The 15,199-nt window shown below is 31.7% G+C and overlaps 2 protein-coding genes across 2 annotated transcripts; one reads left to right on the top strand and one right to left on the bottom strand.

Annotated features, from left to right (window-relative positions):
• Positions 1-1,707: 1,707 nt before the first annotated feature.
• LOC112502884 (SUMO-conjugating enzyme SCE1-like) lies at positions 1,708-4,933 on the bottom strand. The gene is made up of 5 exons (XM_025106896.1): positions 4,830-4,933; positions 4,642-4,725; positions 2,931-3,083; positions 2,561-2,674; positions 1,708-1,942 (listed from the first exon to the last, which is right to left on the bottom strand). Exons 1-5 carry the CDS (start codon positions 4,896-4,898, stop codon positions 1,880-1,882), a joined length of 483 nt encoding a protein of 160 aa, XP_024962664.1. The 5' UTR covers positions 4,899-4,933; the 3' UTR covers positions 1,708-1,879.
• Positions 4,934-11,273: 6,340 nt separating this feature from the next.
• Positions 11,274-14,720, top strand: LOC112502879 (probable beta-1,4-xylosyltransferase IRX14). The gene is made up of 3 exons (XM_025106892.1): positions 11,274-12,373; positions 12,471-13,037; positions 14,220-14,720. The coding sequence occupies exons 1-3, from the start codon at positions 11,619-11,621 to the stop codon at positions 14,431-14,433; spliced, it is 1,536 nt and encodes a 511-aa protein (XP_024962660.1). The 5' UTR covers positions 11,274-11,618; the 3' UTR covers positions 14,434-14,720.
• Positions 14,721-15,199: the final 479 nt, after the last annotated feature.

Raw genomic sequence — 15,199 nt, 5'->3', positions numbered from 1 at the left:
GTTAATCACTATTCTCATTATTTATCACTAATTTAGCTACTTTAGCGGTCTGTCCTATTTTTAGGCCTTTCTAATTATATCAAATAAAAAATTTATTTAATTTAATTATTTATTTTATAATTTATTAGTTTTATATGTACTTGTTTTACAATATGAACTTTTTTTTATATGTATTTTTTTTTCCTGATGTAAAACAAAACAAGTTTTAAACCAATACCTTAAATCATAATTTTTAATAAATGAAAAACTCATGTAGAATGACTAAAAGAGTACTCGCGCAATGCGGCGAGACACATCTCGATTTTAATGTTCTATTTTTTTATTTGTCTCTATCGATGTTATAATACGATTTTATGTGTTTTTAAGAAGACAATAATAATTCTATTTTTGAATAAAATATATATTTGAAGATATCATAAAAATTTAATATATATATATATATATATACATATATATATATATATATCAATGTTAATATCAAATCAACTATTTAAAAGTTCTCATATTTTATGTAATTTCTTTTAAAAAAATATTATAGTTCAATTTAAGTTTAATAATAAAATAATTTATTTTTGGTTTGATAATATAAATTTTATAACAATAATAATTAAGTATTCTGTTAGAACTCAATAATTATTCTAATTATATTTTAGATTTTTTATATTCAAAATAAAATGTTTATCCTGTATTTGATTATATTTATCTGCAGTTAGTTACACGAATTCAGTTATGAAGTTCTAATAAGTTGTACCTATGCACCATCTACTTGTAATCTTGAGTTTTAAGTAATATGCATTAATAAACAATATTTTATGCATAAAAAGTGGTTTTTAAGAGTTTTTGTCAAATGCTTTATAATATAGTATAGATTCATATATTTTGTATTATTTTTTAATTCAATATTTTTTATTATAATTTAATTTAAGTTCAATAACAAAGTGATTTATATTTGGTTTAATAATATAATTTTCTTATAAATATAATAATTAATTATTTTGTTAGAACTCTATAATTATCCTAATTATATTTTAGTTTTTTATATTTTAAAATGAGATGTTTATTCTCTATTTGATTATGTTTATCCGCAGTTAGTTACACGAATTCAAACATGGAGATTTAATAAGTTGTACTTATGCATAATTACTTGTAATTTTGAATTTTAAGTAATATGCATCAATATACAGTACTTCATGCATAAAAAATGGTTTTTAAGAGTTTTTGTCAAATGCTTTATAATATAGTATAGATAAGATGTTTTTCCTGTATTTAATTATGTTTATCTACAGTTAGTTACATGAATTCGGATATGAAACTTTAATAAGTTGTATTACGCACAATCTACTTGTAATCTTGAGTTTTAAGTAACATGCATTAATAAAACAGTATTTTATGCATAAAAAGTGGTTTTTAAAAGTTTTTGTCAAATGTTTTATAATATAGTATAAATAACTTAAGTTTGTTTCTCACGAGTCTATAATCTTTTATGTGATTCTCATTTAATTATGCCCTTATGATTCATAAAATCCCAAAACCCTCCTAATTTATACAAATCATACAAACCAATCACAATCGTTCATCTACTTTAATGAATATCCGATTTCATAAATATCTTCATTTTTTTTTTAATATAGTAATTTAGTAAAGATATAAAAATCCCTGCGACAATGGGATTGGATATAATTTGAACCATTAACATATAACCACCCTAATGGCTAATAATAAACAGTCTGATAAAATAAAGGTTTAATTCTGTTGTCTCCAAAACAACCATCTTTCCCTCCCAATTAGGTGCTCTTTTCCCCCAAACTATCAACACAATATATATAGACTACATGCAACTAACTTAACCCAAGCACCTGCAAGCTACCATAGATTACATCTAGACACGAGCCGGATATAGCTTCGCCTGATGCCGGACCATTTTCTTGTACTCCACCAAATTCTGCACCAAACACAGCTATACCATTAAAAAGACCCAAAAAAGTGCCATATTCTCTTCCAAAAATGTATTAAATAAATGAAAGTGTGAGAATAAGGTACTCTTAGGTTGGTTTTCCATTAGCTCTTGTATGAATAAAGATGTCTGTGTGAACTTTACCCTCAAAAGCTTACAGAATAATCCACTTTTTATATCATTAAGCCACTACCAAAAAATCATATATAGCTGAACAAATAAGTTGTAAATCCCATTAAGCTCATAAAGTTGATAACAAACAGACTCTATGTGGAATCCAGAGGGAGGTTCCAATATATATTGATAAGAAATAGTTCAAGTTAAGCCGATATTAACATAAAATTATCAGAGATTTAGAATCAATGAATCATTATACACGGTTTCGTTGAAAACCAACCAATATTCTTACAAGAATTAGCTTACATTAGACGGTTTACGGAAATGTAAATAATGATAATAGGTCATATTTCCAATTTTGGTAAGAAATGGCTCATTCTTTTTTCCCTACATTTTCGCACAAGCAATGGTCTGTGTGCAACAAAACAGCCAAGCATAGACATTACATGCTGATAACAAATTAAAGATTAGCATAGCATGACTAATTACCTTGGTAAAGAGACCATGTAAATCAGATTGGGCAGGTGATGCAGGATTGGGAGTGTCCAACAGATCTTGGATACCCACAAGAAGTTGTCGAACTGTTATTGCCGGTCTCCACCCCTACAAATATTAACATTACTAATGAAACTAAACAACCAAATATCAACATACATATACATATATGTATGTATATATATAGGTGGAGGTTCAAACGATCACATGTGATAACATGGGGGGACCTGGTGGTGTGCGGGCCATTTTTCTAATTTTGGTATCATATAAAAGGGTGTTCTCGCGTTTTCATAAAATGGTGGTGTTCTCGTTTGAACTCATCCCTATATAAATTACATTGTGTCTTAATTAATAAGTTCCTTACACTTTGTTCGTTGAGGATGGAGAGACAAACAGCTCCAGATGCATAAACATTGAGATGGAAAAAGCCTGGAGGGAATTTACACACGGGTGGTTTGCTTGGATAATCTTGCGTGAAATTGACCGTAAGCGGGTAATGGCCTCCCTCCCAATCAGTCTTTAGGATAATCACAAAGCCACAACATTAGTCGCAAACAATGACAAAAGTTGCATTTATAATGAATACAAGCAACGGTTGAACTAATGTCCGATTCTGTTTTACTTTTTAGCTCGGTTATAATGTTTGCCGCTTTTATTCTTTTAGCAACTCCGGATTCTGTCACCTGCAATCCCTAGTTCTCTAATTCGTAATTCAATTATCATAACGTCGTAGTTCCCTAGTCCGCACTCCACATGCTTGATGTTTAGGCGCAAGTCCTATATGTGTTTCAAAACAGACTAAGGGGCCGTTTACCTAACTGCTTACCTGGTACCTGCTTACAGTTAGGAGTCAACGGTATAATTTATTTTATTGGGTAAGATTATGGTACATCAAAACGTATCATATGCAACAATTTACCTGGTAGTGCTTACCCGGGTAAGAGTCGTCACCCTCACTTACCATGTAAGACTTTCCATCCTTATCTTCGCTCTTATCGGGTAAGATTCTTGGCCCTTGCCATGTTCATCCGGTGAGGAAAATTACATGCTAAGTACTTACCGAGTAAACGGCCCCTAACCCTATGTGTTTATCAAAATGGATGCACATCAACCAGACCCATGTATTGTTTCATCGGTGAAATAAAACTATTATTGTTTCAAAAGCTAAACAAAAAATGATTTTTTTAGGAATATATTATTAAGACTAGAAGAGTACTCGTACAATGCAGCGAGACACATCTCGATTTTAATGTTTTATTTTATTAATTATTTGTCTGTGGCGATGTTATAACTTATAATACGATTTTGTGTTTTTTGAAGATATCATAAAATTTTGAAAAAAATATATAAATATCAAATCAATTATTTAAAAGTTATCATTTTTCATGTAATTTCTTTAATTTATTTTTATTATTATAATTTAATTTAAGTTTAATAATAAAATAATTTATTTTTGGTTTAATATTATAAATTTTATAAAGATAATAATTAAGCGTTATGATAGAATTCAATAATTATCCTAATTATATTTTAGATTTTTTATATTTAAAATGAAATGTTTATCATGTATTATGTTTATCTGCAGTTAGTTACATGAATTCAGATATGTWGCTTTAATAAGTTGTACTTACGCACAATCTACTTGCAATCTTGAGTTTTAAGTAATATGTATTAATAAACAATACTTTACGCATAAAAAATGGTTTTTAAGAATTTTTGTCAACTGCTTTATAATATAGTATAGATAATCATACAACTTAAATATGTTTGTTTACTATTTTTATATGATTTTGGGCCTACAAATCTAATACTAACTGACATTTTAATATATATAAAAATAATTTTTTTTAGATTATTTACACTTGTGATCATAAGATTTTTTATATAATTAATATCACTAAAAAGGCCAACACTTTCTGCCCCACTAAAATCAGAAAACCCCCTTTGGCTAAATTGCGGGTATCATCTAGAAAAGGCGAGCGCGATTCACCGCTACGGCGGCGCCATTGCAGGTTTCCGACCTACTGAAAAATTAAAAACACACACCAAAGAAATAGAAGAATCTGAGAACTTACCCCAACCTTCCCGGGGATAGTACAATGCCAAACCATCAAATTGACTGAACCATCAGGAAGAGATTCCGGTTTCGCCACAAAACCCTAATCAATCAAAAATTGTAGTCGCATTATTCAGCAAGCTTGTAATCTCGTTATTCAGCAAAATTAATGTAGAGTGGGTTAAACTAGAGCGGAAGGAGACTGACATAAGGATGATTCTTTCGCCATGCTTTTCGTTCTTCGGTAAGACGTCCAAGAGCAACACCACCTGCCATCGCGTAGAAGATTCAACTCCCCCTGCAGTTATGGAGAATAAGACGGAGGGCTGGCTTGCGTTGCAGGAGACGCTTCGTACTCTCTTTTATATAACCACAAATTAAATATTTAATTTAATTTTTAGGGGTGTTTGTGATTGCTTATTTAAAATAATTTATGTTTTTTTTAAATGTTTATTAATTTATGTGTTATCAAATCGGAGTTTTATAAAAAGTGTTTGAATTAACTTATAGTGGTACCAAAAAACAATAAGCTGATAAGTTATTTTTTAGTGTTTGACAAATTTTGCTTATATATTTTACTGACAAAAAAAAAACAGTCTTCTATATTATTGACTTATGGGAGTGTTTGAAATTGCTTATTAATTTATTTATTTTTTTAACATATAAAAATTATTTTTCATTATTTATAATAATATATTTGACAAAAATTTATATCAATAAAATTAATAATATCAATAAGATTAATAATTTATATCAATAAGATTAATAATTAACAAACTTCAATAAAATGGGATTAAAATGGTAAACTAGTAATAAGCAGTTTTTTATAAGTCATGATTGATTAACTTATCAAAAATTGCTTATTACCGGTTTGGTACTGATATAAGCAGTTTTATTTTCCTTCATCCAAACACTAGCATTTAGCTTATCACCGGTACCACACTGAAATAAGTCAAAAAACACCTAAAATAAGCAATCCCAAACACCCCCTTAATCTTTGTTCCATGTGTTTTTTGTTTTGATATTTAGAGTTTGTTTATTATAAATTAGACAAATTACATAAAAAATAATATACTTTAACTTGATATCTATTTTAGGTAATTTATTTTCAAAACTTTTATTTTGATATTTAAAATGTAAAATTTTAAACATTTAAGCTTATTTTTACTTTAATAGATGTCTATAAATGGTATGAAAAAGTGATAAGTTTGAGGGTATAGATATAATTTGACCATTTAAAGATAGTTAAAAGATATGAAAAATATTCAAGACGATAATGATTAAAAAAGTTAAACCGAAGACACGAAAAATATTCAAGAATTAAAAAAACGTCAAAATAGCTAATTTGTTTATAGTGCCATAAATTAATTAATGTTTATCTTTATGGTTAATTAGTTTACAATTAAATGATAATTCGAGGTATTTTTAAAAAATAATTGTTCAGTTCATTCTTTTATATATGTATTTGTTATTTTCTTTTAAAAACCCAAAAGGACCTATCAAGGCTATGTTAAGACTGGTTAAGGGTCGGTTTTTGAAATGAAAGCTTTAATCTCAGGTAATTAAACCCTTCTTTTCTTAAATCTTCAATTTATAACATCATTGTAACTTATAACCCATATGTGAGATTGAGAACAGTTGTATATACCTTCAATTATCTTTATTTGCCTATTTAATTATTTTTATTATTATTATTATCGAAACTTTAACAAATTATTGTATGTAAAAGTGATTAAATATATGTAAAAGCTCGTGAAAGTGATCGAGATTAAAGATAAAAGTAGATGAAGATAGTTGATTAGAAATAGATCAAAATTGTAACTCATCCAAATGTTCTTATTGATCTGTCGTAATTTTTATTCTCTCATGATCTAAAGTCCATTAAATAGATGAGTACTTTAAGGGTCTTAATGTTTGATGTGAGGTTGGGGTTATTTGATGTTTCTTTAATTATTTTGTTAATTGAAACCCTTAATTACAAAGAAAATTCCACTGAGACTGAGGATGGTGGTCACTACCAAAGTAGTAGCCGAAGATTGTAATAAGTGAGAACTCTACACCAACAAGTGGAGGTGCAGTCAACAGGTTGTCGAGGGATGCTTCTGTTTGGGTTGTCCAGACTCTAGCACTGTAGCTTGAGCGCAAGTTTTTTTTTTTATTGAAGAGTGTCTCATATTATGTTTGAATTAATCCCAACAAATCATGACTGCAAGAAATAAGTCATGATAAACTAAGTGGTCACAATTGTGTGTACGTCTGGAATCGAACCATGGACAGATTAGATATTTCACGACATCCCTCAGGATCTCAACCGCTACACCACAACCCTTATGGTTTGACCATATGTTATTATCGGCTATGGTTTGAGACCTTTCTATCAAGTTCCATGATTAATTTTGGTTAATTAATTTAAGGAATGTCAAGTAGATTATATGTGATAAAAAGGCTGGCCTTTTGAGAGTTTACGCCGAATTTAGTTTATAAATGTTTGAGCATAACTTTTGAATCCTAAATTAATTGTTTAATGTTCGTTTTGTAGCAAGCTTACAAAAATTATTTTTATTTATGTCATTTGGCAATCCATGTGAATATCTGTCACTCGTGACTCTAAAGGGAGGATAAACGACTTGAATGTTTCAGTTATGCATCATTTTATACAGGTTTCAACGACATACGTGATTTCATATATGCATGTTGGTTTATGCTGCATGATATAGACTAGTTAATTATGTAGTTTATATTGTGGATAAAAATTCGTGTTATAGTGTCCACCTCATGACAGTAACTTCATTTTATAACATTCCTACTTAAACACGCAACTTCACTGGTATATAATAGTCTATAGGTTGGCCATGTTCCAATCATAAGGATTCAGTATATTATTAGCTTGATTGTTCAGTGATTAACAATTTATTAACAAACGGGGTTATGTCGTACTGATTAAGCCTCATGAGACCTAGTGGAAGATTCAATCTACCATGGGTTTAAATCCAGCTGCTTCCAAAGCCCTTGTGGCCATGAAGGTTCACATACAATGACTCCTGTAGATTCGTGGTTGTCCGAAAGATTAGTTGGTGCTCGTAAGTTGGTCTGGAAACTCACGATTATCGAAAAAAATTATATTTATTTCATATGAGATCATTTTGCCTAGTTGTTGAGCAATCAGACATTAGTTAATTCAGATAATAAATGTCGATATAGCAAGTTCTTCGTAACTATAATGCAGTTTAGTTCATGCTTGTTTAAGCATGACGTCTTGTATAATATTTTGTTAAGACTAGGTTTTCCCTTGATTGGGATCCACAATGAACTTTCATAACGACGAGTGCATCAAAATTCACTCGGTTGCTCAGTGCATGCAATCTTGTGTTAAAGTGGTACCAATTAATATGAACCTTGAGTTTTCAACTTTACTAAATATTGCTCTCTTTATTTCAAAACAAGTGTCAACCTACAATTGAAATGTTACATAATTTTAGAAGTGTCTTAATTATTATATCGTTTACTTAACCATGTGGCAATTCTTACATACATGTGCATTAATTAAGGTAGATATGACAGTATAAATAAAAGTGTGTAACATGAGAATGAGAGTTAAGATGAGAAACATAAAAAGAGACATGAACTCTTGATCACTTTTAATCTCATCCCACGCATGAATTGTGTTTCTCATAAGAATTGATCTGGTGCATTTCAGTACCCTTGATCTTCATTTGGGATTGATCAAATAATAGAGATCCCTTCTCACCCCTCTCAACATAACTTTCATTCTCAATATAATCAACCCCATTTCACGTATAGCTGTTTGTTAGTCATAACACTCGGTGTTTGTGGAAAGACGTCACCATTCTTAATTTTATTTCTAAATAACACATTTAAATTCAAAGTCGAATTAAGCCACTCCTTCGTTTGAATGGATAGCGCTTGGACATCGTTACTTACACATGGATTATCATATGATCACTAAGTTTTATTCGATTGATAACCATTTCATGTTTCAACCTTTTGTCATATTTTATGATATATGATTTAAAGGGTTTTATTAATTAAGTACAATGCTTTGAAATTCTTATACAATTTAATATTAAACGAATTATATCTTAATAAATTATGGGGGAAAAGGTTATCAAGATCTCGTTTTAAAATTAATTTTAACACTAAAAGTCTAAAACAAATATAGCATAGAAATAATGCAAACAATTATAACGTATTTATAATTTCTTAAACCTTTTTAAATTTTACAAAATTAATTAATAGCCAACTCAAAACCATAATATAATATTTTATCATAACTTTATATCCCAAAAAAAAAAAAAAAACTCATCATAAAAATTCAAAAAGTAAAATAAATCACATATTATTAAATCTATAAGATCTTCAATTAATTTACTTTTTAATCCTTAATTTAATATCAACTTCAATATATTTTTTAGGTTTTTTTTTCCAGAGTTTTAGAATTAGCAAAACACGTTCTTACTTTATTTGATCAGAGTATTTTCAACACGTTCTTAAAAATAAATAAATAAAAAATGAAAATCTTAATTGAAGATCACATTAAATTTCAATAGATTCTTCATTTTAAAAATTACAACATTGATTTATATTATTAAAATATTATATATATATATATATATAATAGAATATTATTTTCTTCTCATAAACATCTAATGTCAATGTTTTTCATTGGTGAGAATATAATAAAAATATTTAAAGACTTCTCCATATTTAGAGAATTTCACACTCTTTACTTCATCTTAGAGAAAATTTTGGAGAATCTATTAAAACAAAAAATGACCAAAATCTTCATTTTATTTGGTTAAAAAGATCTGTTTGAGATGCTAGGAGCATCTCCAACAACTACGGTAAAATAGAGATAAAAAGGATTTTAACGATTTCTTTTGCTCAATAGCTATGTTATCTTGTATGCTATAATAGAGAAAGAAAAAAGAGATATTGTAAAATTTTTAAATTTAAAGAAATCCCTCTAAACAAGAAAAATTATTATTTTATATTTTTCCACTAATAAAAGGTATTTAGGAAACATAAATAACATTGTATTAAATATATTAAATTTTTTAATAATACAATTAGGGGCTGTTTGTTTGGCTCTTAATTTGTTATCATTCAGAAAACATTTACCAAACAACCATATTTCATTCAGCACTTAACCATTCTGACCCTCTTAGTTAGGGGTGAGCATAGGCGGGTACCCGCCCTTTTTGACAGGAACCGGAACCGGAACCGGAACCGGCGGTTCTTGAGATATTGGAACCGGAACCGGAACCGGTTAGAGCGGTTCTTAAATTTTTGGAACCGGAACCGGAACCGCCGGGAACCGGTTCCGGTTCCGGTTCCGGGTACCCGCTTCCTAAAATATTAAAAATTTATTATTTAGAAATAAAAATAAAACATTGCCAAAACACTAAATAAATAAGCAAGAATACAAATTATACAGAATAATGGTTACAAATATTGATTAATGATTACAAACCATAATAGACTAATAAAAAATGTTCAAAGTTTAACGATTACATACTATAATGGTAATTGTTCAAAGTTTAACGATTACATACTATGAATCCAAGTGAACACACAATTTGAAAAAATACGAATCATTTTATATGAAGAATTTAGATGAAGATTGAAGATGACGACGTGCTTTTAAAATGTAAACATAATATAAATTTGGTATTAAAAAATAATAATTATTTTTTTATTGAAAAATACCGGGTACCCGGCGGGTAACGGTTCCGAAAAATTGAGAACCGGAACCGGAACCATTCTCAATCGGTTCCGTATTTTAGGAACCGGAACCGGAACCACTCATATCGGTTCCGGTTCTGGAACCGGCGGTTACAAGGCGGTTCCGGTTCTATAGCCGGGTACCCGGTTCCGCTGCTCACCCCTACTCTTAGTCATTCTGACCTCTTAACTATTCTGCACTAAATCATTCAGCAACTGCCAAACAGCCCCTTACTGTTAGAATTTTTAAAATAGAATAATTGTTGAAATTGAATATAAATTTTTCTAAAATTTGATTTTTAATACTTTATTTAAAAAAAATTATAGTATAACAATTGAAAATTGAAAATGCTTTTAGAAATCATATTAAATTTTCCTACAATAAAAAAGAGTAGGGGAGCTTTTGGTGGAAAAAATAGGATAAATTGCGTGAAAAAGTAACATAATTTAACTTAATTTTTATTTTGGGTAATATATTTTTCAAAACTTTCAATTTGGTATCTAAGATGTAAAGTTTTAAACATTTAAGTATCTCGAGTAACCAGTTGAAACATTAATCGGTTACCATGCTCATGTGGCAAATGATGTGCTATCCATCTCAGTATTATTTGCTATTCAACCCAATTTTATTCTATAACTCGTTACATCAGCATGATAGCCGATTAACGCTTTAACCAATTACTCGGATACCTAAATATTTAAAACGTTACATCTTAAGTACTAAAATGCAAGTTTTAAAAATTACGTTACCTAAAATAAGAATTAAATTAAATCAATGTAATTTACCAAAAAGAAATATTGTAAATTAAAAGCCGCAAACAGCTGGATTTAGTCCACCACAACACCATGTCGGAATATGAAGCGGCGATATATATAAGGTACATCGGAATCCCCTACTCATCTGGAACGAAAACGACCGGAGATCGTTGGCCGACAATCCTTCCTCCCACCCTCTACCTGCCGTTGAAATCCATATATCAGTTTACTATTCAATTACACCTATCCGATTGATCCTTAGATTCAAAGCATTCTTGCTTGATTTCTACAGTTCAACAACCCTATATCAAGTTAGCTGAAACCACCTCCATCATTCCCTCAACCTATCACCATCTTCATCAACAACCATCAGAATCAGCTCTTCATACTTGAAAGATCGGAAGTCATTTACATCTCTCTCTCTCTCTCCCTGTGCGCTCATACCACCGGAGTACCGGAGCTGTGGAGGAGCAGAGGAGGGGGATTGATTGGAGTAAGATGAAATTTCAGGTGTTGCAGCAGAGCCACGCCAATCGTGGCCGGAGCAACAGCTGCAGAGGCGCATCGCCGTTAGATTCATCCGCCGACGGCAGTGGCGGCACTACGAAATCTGCAGCGGCGATATTCTGGATAATGCTTCACTGTTTATGTTGCCTTATTTCTCTTGTCCTTGGATTCAGATTCTCTCGTCTTGTTTTCTTCCTCCTTTTCTCAAGTTCTTCCACTAACAATCTCTATACCTCGACATTGACGGCTCCGTTTGCCGCCGATATCGCCGAAACCCTGTCTTTCACCACTTCTCTTAGGAATTTCTCACCGCCGCTTAAAACGGATGCTGTAACGAGTAGTAGTAATAGTAGAGTGGTGGTTGGCCGGCACGGGATCCGGATCCGGTCATGGCCCCACCCGAATCCGGAGGAGGTAATGAAAGCTCATAGAATTATGCAAACTGTTCAGAGGGAACAGAGGGTTCAGTATGGGATCAAAAACCCTAGAACTCTGATTGTTGTCACTCCAACTTATGTGCGAACCTTTCAAGCTTTACATTTAACTGGATTGATGCACACGTTGACGAATTTGCCCTACGAAGTCGTATGGATCGTGGTGGAAGCTGGTGGCGCCACCAATGAAACGGCGGCGTTGCTGGCAAATTCCAAACTTCAAATTAAGCATATTGGGTACGGGAAGAAGATGCCCATTTTCTGGGATGCTCGTCACAAACTGGAATCCCAGATGCGATTGCAGGCTTTGAGGTAAACTTAACTAATTCGTGTTTGAATTTTAAGATCAAGATGAATTCAAATTGTTATCATGATTTGATTATAGTAGATGTTATTCTTGTTGATTCAGAGTTGTGAGAGAAGAGAAGCTAGATGGGATTGTTATGTTTGCTGATGATAGTAATATGCATAGTTTGGAACTTTTTGATGAGATTCAAAAAGTCCAATGGATTGGTGCTCTTTCTGTTGGGATTCTTGCTTATTCCAGTCATTCTGATGAAGACCCTTTTGAGGCTCCAAAGAATCTGAATGAATTAGATGAGAAGAAATCACCCTTGCCGATCCAAGGTCCGGCTTGTAACTCATCTGATCAGTTAATTGGGTGGCACACTTTTAACTCTATTGCATACCGACAAAAGAGTGCGAATTACATTGGTGATATGGCAATTGTGTTGCCCCGGAAGCTGGAGTGGTGTGGGTTTGTGATGAACTCGAGGTTGGTGTGGGAAGAATCTGAGTTCAGACCGGAGTGGATCAAGGATTTGGACATGGTGGCGACCGGCAATGGAGAAATTGAGAACCCTCTTTCTTTCCTTAAAGACTCTTCTATGGTGGAGCCATTAGGCAGTTGCGGAAAGAAAGTGATGCTATGGTGGCTCCGTGCTGAGGCTCGTGCAGATAGCAAATTTCCTGCCGGGTTGGTCTTCTTATTCGAGTTACAATTCAATATTCCTAATTCTTTAGAGTTTGCATATACATTACTTGATTACATTTGTGTTAAATATACCATTTTTACCCATATTAGCTGCATTGTTGGCAAGTATCCATTGTTTTGCTTATATACACTGTTTAAGGAGTTCCGAGATAAAAAAAATTCTTAACACTGTTTTAGAGTAGTGACATCTTTAGAGGCTCTTAAGTAACATCTATTGTGGATCATCAAGTGCATAAGCAGAAAGTACATAAGAGATTTATATCAAAGTCATGTTTGGCAACCATAAAACTAGGTTATTGTTTGAGTTTATTGAGAAAAATCTCGTTTGGTAAGCCATAAACTTTTTGAAAAGTTGTTGCTAATTGGGCTTTTTTTTCACTTTTTGCTAATTATGCCCTTTACATTTTCTTTTTAGGTCATTTTACATTGTCATCTAACTCATAAGCTAGTTTTTATCAAACGTGACTGGTTTATTAGCTAACTTGCCAAACATATAAAGACAACTAACCTAGAAATTCTCATGTAGAGGTAGAGCTGAGGGTAGGATGCAGACATTGCTACTACTCGAGGGATAGAGAGACCGTTTCAGTGAAAATCCCCAACTTGCAAAACAAACTATACGAAACAAGGGAGCAAGCTACAACAAAATTTATGTGGTTTGCCAAATATGACTACATCAATTGGCAATGACAAATATGTATTCGCTATACGGAGAAAACGATAAAGAACAAACTGATTGTCCTAACCATTAAGATCGTGACCTTTGTAGACTCCAATAGAGCTTTAGTCCTACTAGTACTCGGACTCGAACAGATAAATCCTGGTTGTAGATGCAAAAGGAAAATCCATAATATCTATTTGCTAGAAAAGCACTAGTTCTGTGATGGATTTACGCTACTAAACTAATAGGGAAATTTAGGATTTAGCTCACTAGTAAGCATTCACTAGTAACCATTAATGGATCAGATTGGTTTAGCAAAACATAGACAGATGTATATATGCATGCATAGATGAACAATCACATACATTTTACCTGGGATAGTGGCAAATGAGTGTTCATTAAATGAAGAAACAATGATGGGGTATTTATAGATGTTATTGTTTGGCAGTGTTAGATGCATATATTTAGCAAGAAAGTGAACATCTGTTATTATTTTGAGGCAGATGGAGAATTGAGCCTCAGTTAGAGGTGACAGTGGCGGCTAAGAGAACGCCATGGCCTGATGCACCCCCTGAGCTCCCATCTAAAGTCATCCTAGAAAACGGGCAGAAGAACGCAACAAAAACTCAGACACAAAGATCAAGACGCAGTTCACGAGGCAAGAGAAAACACGAACGTCTCTCAGCCAGAATTTCCAGAGAAAGAACCGAGAAGTAGACTTTTGGTGTTGATTTGATACAGAATTATTATATTCAAGATCCAAATTCCCCAGTGGATGGATGGTAGTTGTTTTTCTAAAGTTTTGATTTTGATTTGATTTGATTCAATTAAATTCGTTGTTATTGGTGTTTGTGAAAGGGAAAGAAGCAGCTTGTTATTATATAGTCTTTGTTTATTTTCAGGAACTAAAAAGATTTTGTGTTCATAGATCCCACCAGTTCAGTTGAGTAGTTATTGCCTAAAATGTACACCTATACTTGCATGGAATATTGTTTGAAGCTTAATGCGTTTCATATGTTATTCAATCGGTTATACATAACAGTTTTTAGTGGTTTAATAAATATCTAGAGGGAGCTTTATACAAAAAGTCAAGTTTTTTTATATATGTCCCTCCTAATTAAAAAACATGCTCTTTCCATAAATAAAAAAACCCTCTCAATTTATTTAGACAAGTTAATCCAGATAGATAACTTTATTAACACATGAATAAATAGAATCCACAAACAAAATGAATACTTGATTTAAGGGATTTAAAGTGACCCTTGATTCACATGGGTTGATGATGTGAAGATTGAAATCATATCATTTTCATTGGTGGGAATGGGGTTTTAGTGGAGGAGATGAATGTTTGGTTGTTGTAGGGTCATGAGGCTGCCTTGTACAGCTGTTACATTGACCACCCTATTACAATGGTTATGGCCTAATTGTTTATAAATACACACCTATCTATCTATTGATTTCCTTTTACATATATCAATATCAA

This window comes from Cynara cardunculus, unplaced genomic scaffold (assembly GCF_001531365.2).
Source record: "Cynara cardunculus var. scolymus isolate 2C unplaced genomic scaffold, CcrdV1 Un_Scaffold_2127, whole genome shotgun sequence".
NCBI classification, from domain to species: Eukaryota; Viridiplantae; Streptophyta; class Magnoliopsida; order Asterales; family Asteraceae; genus Cynara; species Cynara cardunculus.
Note: the sequence above shows the minus strand (reverse complement) of the source record. Positions and strands in the feature narration are given on the sequence as shown.

Coding starts and splice junctions, on each gene's coding strand:
- LOC112502884 (XM_025106896.1), bottom strand. CDS start 4,898: ATGGCAGGTGGTGTTGCTCTTGGACGTCTTACCGAAGAACGAAAAGCA. Junction 4,726..4,829: donor GGCGAAAGAATCATCCTTAT/GTCAGTCTCCTT, acceptor TTGATTGATTAG/GGTTTTGTGGCGAAACCGGA. Junction 1,943..2,560: donor TACATGGTCTCTTTACCAAG/GTAATTAGTCAT, acceptor TGTTTGGTGCAG/AATTTGGTGGAGTACAAGAA.
- LOC112502879 (XM_025106892.1), top strand. CDS start 11,619: ATGAAATTTCAGGTGTTGCAGCAGAGCCACGCCAATCGTGGCCGGAGC. Junction 12,374..12,470: donor ATGCGATTGCAGGCTTTGAG/GTAAACTTAACT, acceptor TTGTTGATTCAG/AGTTGTGAGAGAAGAGAAGC. Junction 13,038..14,219: donor GATAGCAAATTTCCTGCCGG/GTTGGTCTTCTT, acceptor ATTTTGAGGCAG/ATGGAGAATTGAGCCTCAGT.